Source organism: Schistocerca gregaria, chromosome 4 (assembly GCF_023897955.1).
Source record: "Schistocerca gregaria isolate iqSchGreg1 chromosome 4, iqSchGreg1.2, whole genome shotgun sequence".
NCBI classification, from domain to species: domain Eukaryota; kingdom Metazoa; phylum Arthropoda; class Insecta; order Orthoptera; family Acrididae; genus Schistocerca; species Schistocerca gregaria.
Genome location: NC_064923.1, coordinates 165,285,810 through 165,303,963, shown reverse-complemented (window position 1 = coordinate 165,303,963; position 18,154 = coordinate 165,285,810). Strand labels below are relative to the sequence as shown.

At 45.4% G+C, this 18,154-nt stretch overlaps 1 protein-coding gene across 2 annotated transcripts in view; it reads left to right on the top strand.

Moving 5' to 3' along the window:
- The window catches only part of LOC126266964 (synaptogenesis protein syg-2-like), a 410,598-nt gene that overhangs the window by 347,215 nt on the left and 45,229 nt on the right, over positions 1-18,154 (top strand). The window contains exons 9-10 of one of the 2 annotated variants that reach the window (XM_049971690.1): positions 12,512-12,671; positions 14,443-14,736. In XM_049971690.1, the coding sequence (XP_049827647.1) occupies positions 12,512-12,671; positions 14,443-14,736 (454 nt within the window). The remainder of the gene's footprint in view (positions 1-12,511; positions 12,672-14,442; positions 14,737-18,154) is intronic. The other variant, XM_049971691.1, reaches the window with a different exon arrangement.

Below are 18,154 nucleotides of genomic sequence, written 5' to 3'. Positions count from 1 at the left end.
AGAAAGGCATGAGAGGTATGTTATGGGGAAGCATGAACTCAGCCGAAACCTCGGATTGGGCAATCTTACTTGGCGGGAGGCACTATTGCTCAGTGGAGTGCGCGTTGCCAAGCCAGACGTACCAGAGTGCAGATGTGACCAAGGGAGCCACAGTGGAATCAAGCGAGTAACCGAGTTCGACAGGTTCTGAGAACATTACTGATAATTACGTAGCTCAACCACCCAATCAGGACAAAGACCAAGAGTTTCAATTTTTTGTCCATAAAGTATTAGGAAGAAAACGCAAGAACGCGCACAGAGTGGAGGACTTTGCGAACCGGCAGCACCCTGTGTCCGTCTCAAACAAACACAAACCACTACAGCCTGACGAGGGTCAGATGGAGGTGTGTACAGAGGAGAGCGCAGCTGTAACAAGCACTGCCTCAAACCCTCCGCTGACACAAAAACCTCCTATACCACCAGCAGTGAACTGAAGGACCCAGAAGGGCGATTTATAAAGACGATAGAATCAGGTATCACTTCTCACCATTGGCTTATCAGAGCAATGGACAGCGGTGTGTCAAGGATTCAAAAATTACTTCTTTTACACATCAATTGCCAGCTGACATGTCTCCCAAAGTCACCATCGAGAAACTTCCCAAGCGGATAGCAGAAGAGAAGACAGTACAAACTCCATACAAATTGCTTTCCAGCAAGCGTCAGCCAATCAGTTTAAATCGAGAGACGAGAAAACCAGCAAGCTAATACCACAGTCAGCCTACTGTGTGACCCTGGCATTAGCGGGTATGTATATAAAGTCAAACATATTCTCGACACAAGAGTGGTAAGTGAAAAATATATATCAAAAGAGGGGTCTTCGCTATGCAAAAGATGTCAACCTTTCCTACATACAGCAAATTATTGGCACCTGCTACCTTGCTGTGTGAAGTGCACGGACCACCGTCCATGTGAGGCACGCTAAAAACCTCCAAACCATAAGACCAGACAATAACCGTGTGCTTCCTCCACTCAACTGAATATTGCCAACGAAACAGAATTTCCATCTTTATGTCAAGGAACTACACAGTTCACAGCTGCCTGGCACCAGAGGTCAACTACTTATTGCGAATACAACGGACTCATATTCACAGTGCAACTTCTCAGAAGTCATGAAGATGGTGACGAGTGTAGAAGAACTTTTAGCGACTTGCTGCCAGAGGAATATTTTTATCGTCATCGACCTTACGAAAGTTTAATGAAGCACTAGCCATTTTGTCATAACATCAGCAGATGGCGACAAGAAAATATTCGCTCCTAGCAATGCCTCGTAGACCAGCAAGACTTTCGCTCTGCAAATTCAAGGTGAACAGCGTCTAATGCCTGACGGAAACGTATCTCCACCCCCCACCCAACCCGACCCTTAAACTTACGCAACATAGTGGGCTACTGGACGGACAGGGCAAATGGCCGAGGGGGCCACACGGCTATAAATATCAAGCGGTCGGTCATAGACGTTCCTCCTGCACTGTCATAATTTAAATCTGTGAAAGCAACTACAACTAACGTCTCCATCCGTTTTTCCATCATTACACTGTCTGAGTCCATTTGTCGAGGATTACCTTCTGCTACTGTTTGCTCGAATGTGAGAATTCTGCCCTGTGGGGACCTCAACGCCAAGCACTTGTGGAATTCGTGTCGTGCCAGCCCACAGGCTAACCAGCTGTATGACTTGAAGGAAAGACTTGAAGCCTTCACATATGGTTTGGACGATCGAACTCGCGTCCCCAACAATCCATCTCACAGACCTGACCTGCTGGACACAGCTATCGTGAAGAATCTAAGGCTCAATCTGCGCCTTCGGACCGTTAAAGATCTGATGTCCGACCACAATCCACTGATCGGTATCATCAGAGAAGCGCTGTATCGTCTAAGCCTTCCAGTACAACAGGCCTTGAGCTGGGACCAGTTCCAGCTGACCCTTAGAAAAAAATGTTCGCTTCACAAAAGATGTGTCAACAACAGTCCTCATAGAGGAGGATGTCTCTGCATTGACGGGGAAGAGCCGAAGATCTTACCTTCAGGCTACGGCAAGAAGCAAGCTTCACGCATTCTACAGTGAAGAGCTCTCAACGGAGCTCCAGTATTGGAAGAACAAGGTACGAAATCACTGCCAGCAGTACCATAACCCCAAAGACGCCCGAGAACTAAAGCGTCCCTCCGGGAAGTTACATTAGATAGCCATTTAACTGGGCCAAGAAAAGTGGGATGACAAGATGACTGCTCTCACTTTACACACCAGCGATGACTGGTGCCTGGTCTGGGCCCTTCAAAACCCAAGTCCGGCGAATGTGCTACTTCTAGAACAAGCAGACTCATTGTTTGACCTATTGCGCAAGGCAGACCTTTTTGTCATGACGCATGCTGCACAAAATTCCCTAGCACATGGGGACGGCGATGGAGAAGAGGAGATAAGAATATGATGCTGGGCACAAGATATACGACAGAACGACTACTAACAACACCGATGGAGATCCGCTCGATTGAACGACAATTAGGTAAACACTCATCCCGTCTTGTTCAACGAAATAATAGTTGAATAAGTCGGCGCACAAACCACTGGTGTTAATAACCCCCATTTTAACAGTTACCTTTAAAGCGACAAAGACGCCATTGTCTCACTGAGTTCGAATGAGTTCGTGTAACAGTGCTACAAGAAGCTGGATGTTTTCTCTGCGATACTGCAGAGAGATTTGGTGGGAATGTAGCCACTGTACAGACTGTTGGCAGCAGTGGTCACCAGATTGTATGGTAGTAAGATGACCGAGTTCCGGTTGGCCACGTGGCACTACTTAGAGGGAGGTCCTTCGAGTTCGGCATATGGTTCTGGGGCATCTTACTGCATCTGCTGCAGTACCTTGAGGATCAGTTGGCACTAAAGTGAGACACTGTTTACAAATGGGATATTTCAAGGACACATCCGAGCCAGACGCCCTACTGCGTGCATTCCACTGAACTCAAAATACCGCCAGTTACGACTTCAGTGACGTGAAGCGAGAGGTCATTGAATGGCGAGATCGAATTCTGTTTCGTTTTATGATGAAAGATGCCTCGGCCTCAGTGTCAGTGATGGCCGTGCGATGGTTAAAAGGAGGCCAGTTGAGGGTCTGCAACCAACCGTCTGAAGGCTAGACACACTAGACTTACACCTGGAGTTGTGGTACGGGTTGCAGTTTATTATGGCAGCTGGAGTACTCGAGTGGTTATCCCACCCACCACTACTGCAGATTTATAGGTCAATCTGGCGATTCGACACTTGTGCTGCCTTTTATGAACAAAATTCCATGGTGTGTTTCCAACAAGACAACACTAGCCCACGTACCACAGTGATAACCCAACATCCTCTGCAGATAGTCAACATGTTGACTTAGCCTGCTCGATCACCAGATCTTTCTACAATCGGCCACGTATGGGAAAACGTTGGATGACAACTCTAGCGTCATTCGCAAACAGCATTAACCGTTCCTGTATAGACCGATCAAGTACAACATGCATTGTTCTCCATCCCACAAACGCCACGAAATACTTTTCTGTGCTAACCTCTTCATCTCAGAGTAGCACTTGCAACCTACGTCCTCAATTATTTGACGTATTCCAATCTCTGTTTTCCACTACAGTTTTTGCCCTCTACAGGTCCCTCTAGTACCATGGAAGTCATTCCATCATGTCTTAGCATATGTCCTATCATCCTGTGCCTTCCCCTTATCAGTGTTTTCCACATATTCCTTTCCTCTCCGATTCTGCGTAGAACCTCCTCATTCCTTACCTTATCAGTCCAACTTATTTCCAACATTCGTCTATAGCACCACATCTCAAATCCTTCGATTCTCTTCTGTTCCGGTTTTCCAACTGTCCATGTTTCACTACCATACAATGCTGTACTCCAGACGTACATCCTCAGAAATTTCTTTCTCAAACTAAGGCGGGTATTTGATATTAGTAGACTTCTCTTGGCCAGAAATGCCTCTTATGCCATAGCGAGTCTGCTTTTGATGTCCTCCTTGCTCCGTCCGTCATTGGTAATTTTATTGCCTAGGTATCAGAATTCCTTAACTTCATTGACTTCGTGACCATCAATCCTGATGTTAAGTTTCTCGCTGTTCTCATTTCTACTACTTCTCATTACCTTCGTCTTTCTCCGATTTACTCTCAGATCATACTGTGTACTCATTAGACTGTTCATTCCGTTCAGCAGATCATTTAATTCTTCTTCACTTTCACTCAGGATAGCAATGTCATCAGCGAATAGTATGATTGATATCCTTTCACCTTGTACTTTAATTCCACTCCTGAACCTTTCTTTTATTTCCATCATTGCTTACTCGATGTACAGATTGAAGAGTAGGGGCGAAAAGCTACCGCCTTGTCTTACTCCCTTCTTAATACCAGCACTTTGTTCTTGATCCTCCACTCTTATTATTCCCTATTGGTTGTTGTACATATTGTATATGACCCGTCTCTCCCTATAGCTTACCCCTACTTTTTTAAGAATCTTGAACAGCTTGCACCATTTTATATTGTCGAACGCTTTTTCTAGGTCGACAAATCCTATGAACGTGTCTTGATTTTTCTTTAGCCTTGCTTCCATTATTAGTCGTAACGTCAGAATTGCCTCTCTCGTGCCTTTACTTTTCCTAAAGCCAAACTGATCGTCACCTAGCGTATTCTCAATTTTCTTTTCCATTTTTCCGTATATTATTCTTGTAAGCAGCTTCGATGCATGAGCTGTTAAGCTGATTGTGCGATAATTATCGCACTTGTCAGCTCTTGCCGTCTTCGGAATTGTGTTGATGATGCTTTTCCGAAATTCAGGTGGTATGTCTCCAGACTCATATATTCTACACACCACCGTGAATAGTCGTTTTGTTGCCACTTCCCCTAATGATTTTAGAAATTTTGATGGAATGTTATCTATCCCTTCTGCCTTATTTGACCGTAAGTCCTCCAAATTTCTTTTAATTTCCGATTCTAATACTGGATCCCCTATCTCTTCTAAATCGACTCCTGTTTCGTCATCTATCATATCAGACAAATCTTCACCCTCATAGAGGCTTTCAATGTATTCTTTCCACCTATCTGCTCTCTCTTCTGCATTTAACAGTGGAATTTCCGTTGCACTCTTAATGATACCAACGTTGCTTTTAATGTCACCAAAGGTTGTTTTGACTTTCCTGTATGTGGAGTCTGTCCTTCCGACAATCATATCTTTTTCGATGTCTTCAGATTTTTCCTGCAGCCATTTCGTCTTAGCTTCCCTGCACTTCCTATTTATTTCATTCCTCAGCGACTTGTATTTCTGTATTCCTGATTTTCCCGGAACATGTTTGTACTTCCTCGTTTCATCAATCAACTGAAGTATTTCTTCTGTTAGCCATGGTTTCTTCGCAGCTACCTTCTATGTACCTGTCTTTTCCTTCCCAACTTCTGTGATGGCCCTTTTTAGAGACGTCCATTCCTCTTCAACTGTGTTGCCTACTGCGCTATTCTTTATTGCTGTATCTATAGCGTTAGAGAACTTCAAACGTATCTCGTCATTCCTTAGAACCTCCGTATCCCACTTCTTAGCGTATTGATTCTTCCTGACTAATGTCTTGAACTTCAGCCTACTCTTCGTCACTACTATATTGTGATCTGAGTCTATATCTGCTCCTGGGTACGCCTTACAATCCAGTATCTGATTTCGGAATCTCTGTCTGACCATGATGTAATCTAATTGAAATCTTCCCGTATCACCCGGCCTTTTCCAAGTATACCTCCTCCTCTTGTGATTCTTGAACAGATTATTCGCTATTACTAGCTGAAACTTGTTACAGAACTCATTTAATTTTCTCCTCTTTCATTCCTTGTCCCAAGCCTATATTCTCCTGTAACCTTTTCTTCTACTCCTTCCCCTACAGCTGCATTCCAGTCGCCCATGACTATTAGATTTTCGTCCCCCTTTACATACTGCATTACCCTTTCAATATCCTCACACATTTTCTCTATCTGTTCATCGTCAGCTTGCGACGCCGGCATGTACACCTGAACTATCGTTGTCGGTGTTGGTCTGCTGTCGATTATGAATAGAACAACCCAGTCACTGAACTGTTCACAGTAACACACCCTCTGCCCTACCTTCCTATTAATAACGAATCCTACACCTGTTATACCATTTTCTGCTGCTGTTGATATTACCCGATACTCATCTGATGAGAAATCCTTGTCTTCCTTCCACTTCACTTCACTGACCCCTACTATATCTAGATTGAGCCTTTGCATTTCCATTTTCAGATATTCTAGTTTCCCTACCACGTTCAAGCTTCTGACATTCCACGCCCCAACTCGTAGAACATTATCCTTTCGTTGATTATTCAATCCTTTTCTCATGGTAATCTCCCCCTTGACACTCCCCTCCCGGAGATCCGAATGGGGGACTATTCCGGAATCTTTTGCCAATGGAGAGATCATCATGACACTTCTTCAACTACAGGCCACATGTCCTGTGGATACACGCTACGTGTCTTTAATGCAGTGGTTTCCATTGCCTTCTGCTTCCTCATGTCGTTGATCATTGCTGATTCATCCGTCTTTAGGGGCAATTTCCCACCCCAAGGACAAGAGAGTGCCCTGAACCTCTATCCGCTCCTCCGCCCTCTTTGATAAGGCCGTTGGCAGAATGAGGCTGACTTCTTATGCCGGAAGTCTTCGGCCACCAATGCTAATTATTTATCAAAATTTAGGCAGTGGCAGGGATCGAACCCGGGACCGAAGACGTTTTGATTATGAATGAAAGACGCTACTCCTCTTTTTATTAATCTCATTTTGTTCGTATGTTTTCGTTGCATCTACTCGGTACTCGGGGCGGACGTCGTAAGACATCCATTTATGTTCGTTGTTGATGGATTGACTCAGTTTTTTTATTACAGAGGGCGCGTAACCCTCTGACCGAATACGCTGAGCTACCGTGCCGGCTGTCCCTAGACCACAGGTATCTTGTGATCCATCATCTCTATAGAACAATGCATGCACATTTACATTCTTGCACTCAACATTCTGGCGGTAACACCGACTATTAATGTACGAGCGTTTCACATTTGCAATACCTTACCTCACTCTCACATTAACCTGTTATCTTGCAGTGTTAAAAACTTAAATCTGTTACCAAAACAAATGTAATTCTGAAATTTAGTCACTCTAGATTAATTATTTTTTGTGTAGCGATTCTTTCCGTCACTATATACAGAGTATTTCACTAAATTTGTTTGTAAGTTACGAAGTAATAGACGACGCAAATATTTATTGCGATATGTCACCATAAGAAACGTTACATTGTCTGCGGAGCTATAAACGTAGTTTATTGTGTTATTATCCAAAGAGTTACAGCAAAAATATACAATTTTTTAAGTGGGACAATAGTTGTTTCTGTCATGCACTGGAATCAGTAACACCAGCTGTGTATACATGAATTTAAATAACATTCCCATTACTTTTAGTTTGTGAGCCATTACCCTTCAAAGTTTCAGGGGCTGATAAAAAACACACACTGCACCTAACGCAATGCGCCTTCTAAATGTTGTGCGGCCGATTTGTAACGTCGCCGGTGTCACGGAGCGAGAAGCTTACTCGATGCGCTGTTAGACTACCCATTGTCACCACACACGGCTGTATACCAGACAGTTCGAGAGACACAAACAAACGGAGCTCAATGTACCATATTTACTTACATCGGATGAAGATGGCATTCACGAACAACGAGTACGTTGACATGTTGCTGATGCTCGGCGAGTGCCGATACGATGCCACTGAAGCAGCCATGACGTACGCCGTGTGATATCCTACGCGAATAGCTCCGGCAGCCATTACGTTCCTACGTGCCCAACAACGACTTCGGGAAACAGGCGGCTTGGTAATGCGCCGCAGTAACAGACGAATAACTGCAAGAAGTGAGGGGAAGGAAATGTTAGTTTTAGCGATCTTTATGTCAGCTTATGAGCCGTTGCTGCAGTCGCTGGTGTCAGTCTGACATCTGTGTGGTGTATAGTACACGGCCACAGGTTTCACCCGTACCGCCTGTCACTGACCCAGGAGCTGCATGGGAACGATTTCTGTGTGACAGTTACATTCTGTGAATGGGCCATGCGTAATTTCATGCAGGAGTCTTTACAAGGTGTTATGTTCTCTGATAAGTCCACGTTCACAAATTATGGAGCAGTGAATCGCCTTAACGTGCACTACTGGGCCGCAGACAAACCTCGGTGGGTACGACCAGTCTGTTGATGTATGGTGTGGAATCCTTGCGGGTGAAATCATCGGTCCACACTACTTCTCAGGTATAGTGACAGGTGAGTTATATCGCGCGCTTATAGTCGACTGTTTGGGTGGTCTCCTTCAACATGTATGTCTGCACACGAGAATCCATATGTGGATGCAGCGCGATGGTCATCCAGCCCAATCTGCGAGTACTGTTGTGGAAGAATAAACAACAGGTTTGCAGGAAGGTGGTTGGGGCGCCATGGTCCTCATTCTTGGCCCGCAAGGTCTCCCGATTTGACACCATTAGATTTCTTTTTGTGGGGATATCTTAAGAATCGTGTTTATGTCATTGAGCCCACATCCCCAGATGATATAAAACGGTGCATCGAGGACACATGTTGTTTCGTGACACCGGCGATGTTACATCTCGTCGGCAGATCCTTTAGAGGACGCAATACATTGTTCATTCAGGAACATGGACACACATTTGAACGTCTCATTTAAATCAACTTCTCCCCGCCACTACATCCATCACCCACCACACAGCCTTATGTATATCGTATGGTATCTGCCCCTAAAACTCTGAAGGCTTGTAGCTCTCAAACTAAAAGTGATAGGAGTGTAATTTAAATTGATGTATACACGGCTGGTGTTAATGATTCCAGTGCATGACAGAAACAACTATTGTTCCATTAAATAAATTATGTCTTTTTGCTGTAGCTCTTTGGATAATAAACTATGCTCATAGCTCCGCAGGCAGTGTAACGTTTCTTATGGTGACCTACCGCAATAAATAATTCCGTTGCCTATTACTTCGTAACTTACAGAGGCAAACACATTTCGTGAAACACCCTGAATGTACACATATATGTATCCAAGATGAATATAAATAAAACCGTCATACTGCAGGGACTGATTACTGAATGGAAATGGAAGGGGAAAAGTCCTATGAACATGTGTTCAGAAATGCATCGTTGCCGCGGTAGGTGGCGCTGACTAATGACAGGACCTCGTACCATGTGCACTGTGTGTTAGCGCAGCATAGTGTAAATAGGACGTATGGTAGAAATCTCATTAAATGCGAAGGATGTAGTACAAAAACCATCGACAAAATCCTTCCCGTAAAGGGAAATCCGCCGGAAGCCTTTCCCCCGTTGCAGGTGATAGAGATAGTATCATTTGTCATGCAGAATACACATTATCGCATTTCGGCTTACACCATATTGGCGGGCCACCTGCCTGGATCTTGTACTAGGGTTCGTCTCAAAATCGTGTACAATCTGGTCCTCCATATCTGGTGTACTCACAATCCGCCGACTCCCTGAATGTTCGCCTGTCTGAAAGGATCCATGAACCCAGAAACAACCAAAATGAGCTTTAAGTATTGTGGTTGGGTCTGTGACAGTACTTGTCTTGGTATAGCCGTGCAGCCTCTCGACCGTTTCCATCTGCTTGGCCGTACACAAACACCATTCGGGTTGCTTCCGACATGAATACTGGATTATTCTTCTGCTTTTAGTAAGCTGCGTCAATCACATATCCTGCATTACACAAGGAACCACAGCATGTGGTGGCAACGATGCATTTCTGAACACGTTTTCAAAGGACCTTTTTTCCTTCATTTCCTGTCAGGATCCGTCCCTGCAGGTTGTCAGATTAATTAATTTTCACCACATATTTTTACAGAATGTTCAAATAAAAGTGTATATATATAGAGTGGGTTCAAAAAATATTCGTCGAATGTTTTGAGAGGTGGTAGCACGCACCGAAACAAGTAAACAAGGGTCCGGAAACGCATACTTTTCGAGATAAACACGTGTTTATGGAAAGGGCGGTGCGACGCTTGGTTGCGGATATTAGAAGAGTCGTTGCATTGGCGCTCCGTAAAATGAGTTGCCAAGATATTAATAATGGCATACTCACAGTGATTTAACTATCAGGTGCTTTGCTCTCAGTGTGTGGTTCGAGTCGTGTTGTAGGGTACGGCAGTTTTCGTCGTGTTTACGTGCCTTATTGTACTTGACTGTCAACCCAGGGTACGTACCAAAGTGTTTCACCTTCTTCCAAACGTGGATTCACTGATGCCTTTATTGTTATTGCGCTTTTTGTACGTGCAGATGGTGCAGTGTATTTATATTTCTCTCTTCCCCCACTTGCTAGCATAGGAGGCGTACTTCTCGACAAGTGAAAGGATGGATATCATATTCTGCAGTGGTTTAGAAAATGGATGGGAGTGCTACCCCCCACTCTGAAAAATACCCACAGCGCAGAATCCCCTCTCATAATCAGTAGGACAAACTTATTCAGCATTTCAGCCCTTGCACCTCGGATGACTGAGTGTGGAGGGCCCTGTACAGTCCACATGGCTGACATGGAGGAATGTGAGCTACATTTGATTACCACTGCGACCAGTGTGTGATGATTAGCAGCAGCAGAAAGTGAGTCTCATTCTTTTGTTTGGGGGTGGTTGGTATTGCTGTTCCCATTTCACCTACGCCATGTTGATGCCCTAAAGCCAACTGATCATCATGGCAGACTGGGGTTCTGTCAGTGGCTTTTGCAGAAGCGTGGTGCAGATCCATTGTTACCATACAACATTTTATTTAGCGACGAGAGGGGTTTACAAGAAATGGTGTTGCGAATTTCCATAACCAGCATATATGGGCAGATATAGATCCCCAAGCAGTTCAGGGAAGAGTGCACCAACACCAATTCTCAATCAAAATATGGGCAGGCGTATTTGTCGATTGGGTGATAGGATTATATGTGCTACAAAAAAGGTAACTGGGGTGCATGATCTGGACTTTCTCATTTATGTATTGCTACTTTGCTGGGGGCTGTGCCGTTGCTGCAGCGATTACAAATGTTGTTCACGCATGATGGCACACCTGCACATTTTTGTCACAATATGTGCGAACATCTGATGCAAACATTTCAGGACCTTTGGATTGCCTAAGCGTGGGTAGGGTGGAGGAGGGGAGGGAGGGGGGCATGAGGCATTCCTTAGCCTTCTCGTTCCAAAGACCTCAGTCCCCTACTCTTTTGCTTATGAAGACACTTGAAGGAATCGGTCTACACCACGCTAATCAACGATGTGCGAACGCAACAACGTTGCATCTTCAGTGCGTCCCATTAGGTACAGTAACAACGGGGTGTACTTGAAACTATGCGTCATTCCTTACACCGGAGGGCTGAGGGGGCATTGTCATGAATGGACACCTCCTGTAAACACAGGTTTATCACAGAAAGTGTGCATTTACGGACGCATGTTTATTGCACTTATTTTTCTTGTTTCGATGAGTACTACCACCTCATAAACTATTCGACACTTTTTTTAACATGTGCATATATAAGGAGTTTGGTGGACTTGTCATCAGGCGCATTTCTCTTGTGTTTCGGTGGAACTTAGCTTTTGCAATATGTAGTTGGAGACAGTCCTGTCAAATACTGCTTATCACGCCCTGCACGCTACGCCCAGGTCGACGGAAGCGTTGGCTTGTTTACCCTTATCAGATGGTTCAAATGGCTCTGAGCACTATGGGACTTAACATCAGAGGTCATCAGTCCCCTAGAACGTAGAAGTACTTAAATCTAACCAACCTAAGGACGTCACACACATGCATGCCCGAGGCAGGATTCGAGCCTGAGGCCGGAGCACCAGCAGCGTTTCCAGACTGAGGCGCCTAGAACCACTCGGCCACAGTGGCTGGCCCCCTTTTCCAATAAAACAATTTTAATATGAAATTTTACGTACCAATTCGATAGAACGGTACCTAATTAGTGTTGGGCGTTATTTGTCTTGTCTAATTGTATGAACAGGGGCAGTGAAACAGGAAGAAAGGCCTGCCCCCCGAGCTGGTAGCTACCGCCATGTTGCTGCGCTGGTGTCGCTGCTGGAATACTGTGCTATTCTTCGTGTCTTAGAATCCCCATTAACAAATACAGCTATTACACTAGCGTAATCTGGGGCCATCTGTCGAACAGGAAAGTAAACCTCAGTCTTATACAATATTTGTTTCTAACGGCTAACTTACCGGCGCTTTGCTCTGAAATAGTATGTCACATGTAACAGATGATGGTAAGTATTTGTTTGCGCTGACAACAGCTACACCTTTCCTCAGCCGAGTACATGCACCTAGGAGGGACAGCCGGCATAGGTATAACAAGTGAAAAAGACAAAGGGTACCCTTGGCTGCAGGATCGGTAGTTATAACACACTGAAGCTGTTTGTGTTTTGTTGCAGGGGAAGACGCTGGTACAGAACCACACTGGCGGTGTGATAATGACGCGAGGCGCCCTGGCACTGCAGTCCGTCAGCAGGAAGAACGCCGGCGCCTACTCCTGCGTCGCGTCCAACGTGGAGGGCGACGGGGAGAGTCCCCCGCTGCGTCTGCGAATCAAGTGTGAGCTCCGCAAAGCGTCCGTCTAACCGTGTCTTGTACCCTAGGTCTGAAGCTGGCACCACTTTGTTGTTTACATATTTCGAATCACGACATGCCTTCGTAGAATAAAACCGATCTCTTTTCTACTCCATAAAATTATTAGGTTAAAAATTATACAAAAGCTTAGGAGCAGATGGCAAGAACTGAATAATCCATGCGGACAAGGTTCAAGGTGTTGAAGGAGGGATGTGTGCATGGCACATGCAGTAAATAAATTCCAAAAAGAAAAAAAAGAAAAAACGACGCACCAAGATGGAATTTAACGTATGGGACGGAAATCGGTATATGTCGTGAACAGGTACAGACAAACAAATGACTGCAACTCCAGAAATATTGCATTATTTTTTCAACGGAAAGAGCTTCACAAATTGAACAAGTCGGTAACGCGTTGGTCCACCTCTAGCCCTTATTAAAGCAGTTACTGCGGTTGTCATTTCTTGATAGAACTGTTGGATGTCCTCCTAAGCATCTGATGCCCAATTTTACCCAAATCCTGAGTTAGATTGTCCAAATCCTGCGATGGTTGGAGGAACCTGCCAATATTCCTCCAAACGTCTCTCAAATGGGGAGAGATACGGCTACCCTATTGTCCAAGGCAGGATTTGGCAAGAACAAAGATGAACAGTGCTGTCGTGTGCGATAGGCAATAATTTCCTGAACCGTAAGCCCAGGATGGCTTGCCATGGGTTTCACTTGTGTCATACGGCTTACGCGATAATTCCACACTCCTAAACATCCCTAGGTCTACTGTTTCCAGAGTGATAGCAGAGTGGAAACGTGAAAGGACACGTAAAGCACCAAAGCGTACAGGCCGATCTCATGTGTAGACTGACAGAGACCGCCAACAGTTGAAGAGATTGGTAATGTGTAATAGGTAGACATCTATCCAGAACATTACACAAGAATTTTAGACTGCATCAGGATCCACTGCAAGTACTATGACAGTCAGGCCGGAGGTGGGCCAGCGTATGAAGTGCCAACAGCAAAATTCTGAGGCGGTGGTGTTATTTTGTGGTCGTGTTTTCCATGGATGGGGATTGCTCCCGTTGTTGTTTTGCGTGGCCCTATCGTAGCACAGGGTTACACTGATATTTTCAGCACCTTCTTGCTTCCCACCGTTGAAGAGCAATTTGGGGATGGCGACTGCATCTTTCAACAAGATCGAGCACTTGTTTTTAATGCACGTCCTGTGGTGGAGTGGTTACTCGACAGTAACATGCCTGTAATGGTCTGTCCTTACCTGAACCCTACAGAACAACTTTGAGATGTTTTGGAACGCTACTTCGTGCCAGGCCTCACCGACCGATATCGGTACCTCTCCTCAGTGCAGCGCTCCGTGAGGAATTAACTACCACTCTCCAAGATTCCTTCCATCACCTGAGTGAACGTATGACTGAGCAAACTGTCATCAAGGCTAAGGTTGGGACAACACCGTACTGAATTCCAGTATTACCGATGGAGGGCGCCACGAACTTCTAAGTCATTTTCAGCCCGGTGTCCGGATACTTCTGATCACGTAGTGTAGAAGCCATCAAGGATATTAATAAACTATGCCCAAAATACCGGTAAAAATCTTGTGTAGGATAAGCGAAAATTACGAATGGCGCGAAGCGTTGTTGTTACTACCTGCCGACTAAACCAAACAAGTGACAGACAGGTAATACGCGTGCGCATCTACAGTGCGAGTTCTAGGGCTGACACTGAGGAGCACGTGGTTTGTCGTGTGCTGCAGACAAGCCGGTGTGCCGGCCCGGACAGCGGCGGGTGTACGCCGTGGCGCGCCACGAGGTGGCGCACGTCCGCTGCGAGGTGGAGGCCTTCCCAGAGGCCGTCGGCTTCCGCTGGGCCTTCAACAACTCCGCCGAGACGCTGGACGTGCCGCAATCGCGCTTCAACTGGTCAGCGGGCGCCTCGCAGCTGGCGCACGCCCCCGTCAACGACATGGACTACGGCTCCGTGCTGTGCTGGGCCGACAACAGCGTGGGGCAGCAGCGGCGGCCCTGCGTCTTCCACATCGTGCCAGCCGGTGAGCGACCTCACACGGTTTCCGTGCCTACCCTACCTCCCAACCTAGAGCGGCTCTGGAGGCAACTCTACTCTTACATGTAGCCGCTAAATCCAAACATCTTTACAAGCGTTAGATCTGACACCCACATCAAGTTAGGTGGGAGGGGGGATGGGGTTGAATAAAGCAAGACTTACCAGCAAACGGAACGGACAGTCTGGTACTGCTTAATTCTGTTGAAAAACACTCTCAGCAGATCTGCTCTTCAAGTGCGCTCTTAGTTTGGTTTCTAAGTGACAAAGTGTGCCTGGGGCATTCGCGATACACTACAGCGCCAACAGAGTTTGCTGCTCCCCAAAGAAGAAAGGGTGGTGGATTCTCCGTTGACCGTGGTAGCGTGTTTTGCGTGTTAACGTGACTAAAGATGTTGAACTACTGAAACGTCCCCTTAGCAAATTTAATGAGTTACTGTGCTGATAGATCCCTTACGTTATTTGATTTTCAAACAGCTGAGCAAACGTACTCAGACATTTTTCTCTTTATTTATTCTGATCATCACTAAACAGACACACAATATTTTTAGCGCAACGCCGTCTGACTTTTAATAATCCCCACAAAAGAATGGCCCTGACTAACAATAACCTATACCTTTCATGTATCACTTACCTCGCAAAAATCCTCGATACTCGAACTTCTGCAATACAGCGAGTGCCAATACTGCCAGCTAAATAAAAGATTCTCACTACTGATAGGCGTAGTTAGCAAATGAAAGATTTTGATAAAGAACAAAACCTTAAGTGTCAAAAGTCATTATACATGCTCCACCATCTCTCTCCCCAAATCCACCACTGCTGGCGGCTTATCTCCAACTGCGCAATGCTAAGCGCTGTTAACAGCCAAGTGCCCAACACTACAATAGCAAATTCCAACATTGCAAACCGGCCACAGTCTGCACACAGAACAGTCAGTTATTTTCATATAGAGCGCTTCATGGAGTTACCGACATAAAAACCTAAACTGCCTACTTACACTACACCTCTTCTGTGTCGATGACGACATCAAGACTGCTAGGGAATAAAATTAGGCAATTATTTTAGCAAAATCGTTTTTCACCTTACAGTTCAATCACTATTTATTGGCGTCGTCCTTTTCTTTCCCGCAAGGAAATTAGACTGGTGAGACGGTTTACAGTTTTACATTAATAAAAATTTGACTCGCAGCCCCCAATAGCAGTAACCTAGGCTGCTATAATTACTCAATGAATTCGAATAAAACCCCAAGTCCCACTGTCCTCTTTGTTCTAACAGTTTTGGCCCGAAATCACAGAAATAACTTAAGCCGAAGCATACCTCCTAATTCGTACTCACACAAATAATCATAGCCCTTCCAGTTCACCAAATATATGCTTGCACACTTGCACTATTAAACAATACTCTTTGCCGAAATAAATCGGCTCAAAAAATTCTTACTCAAACGACCACATGGGCCACCCACAAGTGGGGCTCTCTCGCCTCCCACCCGCCAAACAACTGACCAACGACTGACCCCTGGCCAGTTTTATTTTTATTTTTAAAGGTGGGAGCCCCTCCACGTTCGCACAAGCATGGTGACCAACTCAAAAGGTCTACTGTCACCTCTGCATTGTTAGTAATTATAATCGATGAGATCGCAGGAGCGAGGAACTGCGATGTTTTTCGTACATCTGGGTAAGGTTATCCATTAATACGGGCGCATCTAGGTGATAGAAGTGGTCGAAAAAGCTTGACAGAGTCAAGCTTGAAAGAAGAGCGGTTTTTAAAAAAAACCTCTGCGATAGTGTCAGGTTGGGTAGTAAGGGAAGTAGCGGTTTCTTGCTATCTGCGACAGATCGTGGTTGGTATCATGCATGAATACCATAGAGCAATGCCAGATTGTTATAGAATGTTCAGTCCCGTCCAGGAGGTGAGCTCTGCTGCTGCTGACGCCGACGTCGTCTCCTGGGCCAGCTGCTGCTCCTGCTGCTGCTCCTTGCGTTGCTGCGTGTTCCGGTTGCTGCAGCTGGGCTCGTATGGATTCTCCTGCGCCTGCTGCAGTGACTTCGTCTCTCTAACATGGAAATTAGTGCGGTAACGAGCGCGTTGCCATTACGCCCTCTGCTGCGCCGTGTCGTCAGTGACTTGGCACAGTTTCATAAGGCTGGTTGCCGAACGGCGGCAGCCTGCAGCCATTCGGTGTCGTCCTCCTTTACTGCACGGCTCAGCTCTGCTGCATTTGAGCTTCGAGGAGCTCCGTTTGTTCGGCGAACTGCGCCACTTGAGCTTCGGAGACTTGTGCGCCGCTTTCTCGCATAACGGCGAGAAGGGCCGATTGTTTGGCTTCTCGGCCCTTGCGGGGACCGCCCTCGCAGCGGTCGGCGTCGCCCGCGCTGCTGCCGGGGCGGCGGTTGTCTTCTTTGTGCCCCTCTCCCGCGGTGCTGCTGCTGGGGCAGCCGCCGGGACAGGCAGGCGAACATCCTTCTGAGAGGTCGCAGGAGTGTTCGCAGGTTTGGCAGCACAGAGACCTTGGGTGAAGACTGCACGCAGTTGCCTCAAGGCCTCTTCCTTCTGTGGCGTCCTTCACAGCGGTGCCGAGTTCGAGGCCACAGTTCTTCTCAGGGGCGACCCCTGGCCAAGATGGCCTCTCACTTATATAGGCTCGGATATCTTACCCCCCCTCCCCACCCCCCCAATTCCTAGCTTTGCAAGTACCAATCTCACCAGTTAAGGTTACAAATTTTGACACATACATGCCTCAACACAAATAAGTACACTATCAGAACCGCGCTAAAAAGTACATCTTACTTACTATGTCACATTAATTTCTAGGATTTTGCTGTCACCTGTAAATCAAGTTTTAGTTTTCTGAAAAACTTCGCCACTTAGCGTAAATTTGTTTGTTTACATTTTTACTGCAAAGTTTTAACATAGAACTGCATACAGAACTCTTTTTAGACGTAATCTATAGCAATCTACACGTTGCGCAGCTGAGAGTCTTCATATGTATAAAAATTAATTAATTATGGGTTGTAAATGTTATTAATGATTTGCAAACAATGAAAACTATTGCAAGTTAAATGTTTAGTATAACTTAACTAGTTTAAAATACGTTTGATGCCACCCTAAGTATTATAAGGTGCCGTTCTTTACGACATGAATTTTCTATGGAATTTTTATAAACAATTTGCTTCAAACTTTGTTTATTGCTTTTTACGAACTTAATTATTTGTGAGTGTTAACATATGACTACGGCACTTGATCCGCTATGACGAGACGTTTTAAATGAGCGCTCGCTCATCTCTGTAAGTTGTTATGTTCTGTTTTAATTATTTGTGATATTAAACAATTTTCAAGTTAGTATAACTTCTGCGTCTCAAGACTTAAAACAAAGATCGCTCTTTCATAACATGCATATTGCTGACCAC